This window comes from Pinus tabuliformis, chromosome 7, assembly GCF_031772625.1.
Source record: "Pinus tabuliformis cultivar Carrire ecotype Pingquan chromosome 7, CPIR1, whole genome shotgun sequence".
NCBI lineage: Eukaryota > Viridiplantae > Streptophyta > Pinopsida > Pinales > Pinaceae > Pinus > Pinus tabuliformis.
The window spans coordinates 435,835,455-435,837,444 of NC_142293.1; the positions used below are offsets into that span (position 1 = coordinate 435,835,455).

A 1,990-nucleotide genomic window follows, 5' to 3' on the forward strand; every position below is an offset into this window, starting at 1 on the left:
ATGAAAATCCAATTTTTCCACACAACCAAGTTAACTCGACAACACTAGCAATTCATCCCAGAAAATCAGCCGGGCAAAGATAAATTAAAAGCTACACTCACAATAAAATGGCCTTCATCTCTATTTCTGCGCAATCTAATCAAGCATAAGGGATCCATCCACGTTGAACACACTAATTAGTGATTGATATTCGTGACAGTGACCACAAATGCATAAAATTTGGAGAGAGATATGCGAAAATAAGACACCATTAGATTCAATATATAGAAGCTCAATGCAGATGGAGCTCTTCTCTTCAGTTTGCAAAGTAGTAGATAGAAATGCATACTGTATATATTCATCTCATAACATGCCAATTTCTTGCATTCTTTGCGATTCTTTTATATTTATCGTACCATAGAAAATCCAAAACCCAACGAATGGCACATTTTCGGTGAAAGGCAAAGGCAATGGAACATATAAATATACAGAATACGAAATTGAAATTATTCCAAACTTTTGCAGTCTTAGCCACAAATGAATCCAGGTATTCATGAATACCATCACAATAGATAAATAGTCCACCTAAGCACTACAACCTTTTATTTTTATATTCACTGGTGGCACAGATTCTCAGGCAGGAGAACCCATGAGAAATAGTAGCAGGGCTCGGCCAAAATCCATAACAGAAAGAGGCGATGAAAACCCGAAAACCGACCCAAGCGCCTGTGGAGGCAATAAAAGCTAGTCAGAGTCATTATATATGTTATATTCTGCCAACACAGCCTGACAAGCAGGGTCGTTTGTGGCAGATCTGAAGGCAAAAGGCCCAGTCTTTCTTTCGTCCGAATCGATCCCATTGTTGTGAGTAAGGTAAACTGGACCTCGGCTGCTATCAGTTTTAAGGTTGCATGAGGTTGGGCTGCTCACTGTAAATGCCTCGCAGGCTTCGTGCTCGTGCTCACCCTTAACAGCGATACTGAAAAGCCCATCGTTGTCGGTGTGCTGTTCATTATAGAACAATCTCTTACCAGCAGGATCCTTGCACTCAACAGCTACAGTGGCACCTGCACAGCACTCATACTCAAAATATCAGAACCAAACATAGGGCTGCCCTGTGCATTCTATGCTTCAGACTGAAACCCGCATTTCTCTCAAAAACAAGAGTGTAGAAAATGAAAGCAATGTGAACACAATAGCAAAAGGGAAAAATAGATCTATTCAGAAAAGCACAAATAGCATTCCACATGGAGAATCTTAAAACCAGATCTATTCTTCAGCACCAGATCTTTTCAATAAGGAAATGCAGCCCAAATGAAAACAATCTACAAAAACTGCAAAACACATTGGAAAACTATCCAAGATGGGTGGTTGCTGGCTTACCAGAGATGGCAGGTGAAATCCTGGTGGGGAATCCAGCAGCACAGTTATCGCAGTAAACCTTGCCCGTAACATAAAAGTTATGGCCAGCATGAGCACTGGCAACACCCAACAAGGCAAAAAGGGCAATCAAGCCACAGAAAGCGGATAGTTTGGCCATTGTTGAGATACCCACCTCGCCGAAAGAAGCAAGAAAGATCAAAATACTGGTGGGATTAGGAATGGAAGAAGCAACAACACAAAGCACCTATATATGTTTGTATGATTCTTTGTTTGAGTGTGGAATAGCGAAGAGAATGGTGTGATATATATATACACAGGCTTTCGCCCCAACATGTAAGCCGGTGATTATGAACAGATTTTCCGAGTAAGATATAACTGTCACAGTGTCCCTGCTCCGCGTGAGCCTGGCTGTAAACATCTTTTTTTCTAAGTCATAAACATAAATTTTTGGATCCTACAAGTCGTATCGTGGCCTGCTCCGCGTGAGCCTGGCTGTAAGCATCTTTTTTCGGAACCATAAACATAAATTTTTGGATCCTACCAGTCATATGGTGCCATGCGGAGCCGTAAACATAAATTTTTGGATCCTACAAGTCATATGGTGGCATGCATGCATGCATGTCGGGGG

General features: G+C 41.4%; 1 protein-coding gene across 1 annotated transcript; it reads right to left on the reverse strand.

Moving 5' to 3' along the window:
• Window positions 1-450: 450 nt before the first annotated feature.
• LOC149247831 (major pollen allergen Lol p 11-like) lies at window positions 451-1,661 on the reverse strand. Its single transcript, XM_089455945.1, has 2 exons — window positions 1,363-1,661; window positions 451-1,046 (listed from the first exon to the last, which is right to left on the reverse strand). The coding sequence occupies exons 1-2, from the start codon at window positions 1,517-1,519 to the stop codon at window positions 724-726; spliced, it is 480 nt and encodes a 159-aa protein (XP_089312071.1). The 5' UTR covers window positions 1,520-1,661; the 3' UTR covers window positions 451-723.
• Between the last annotated feature and the right edge of the window lie 329 nt (window positions 1,662-1,990).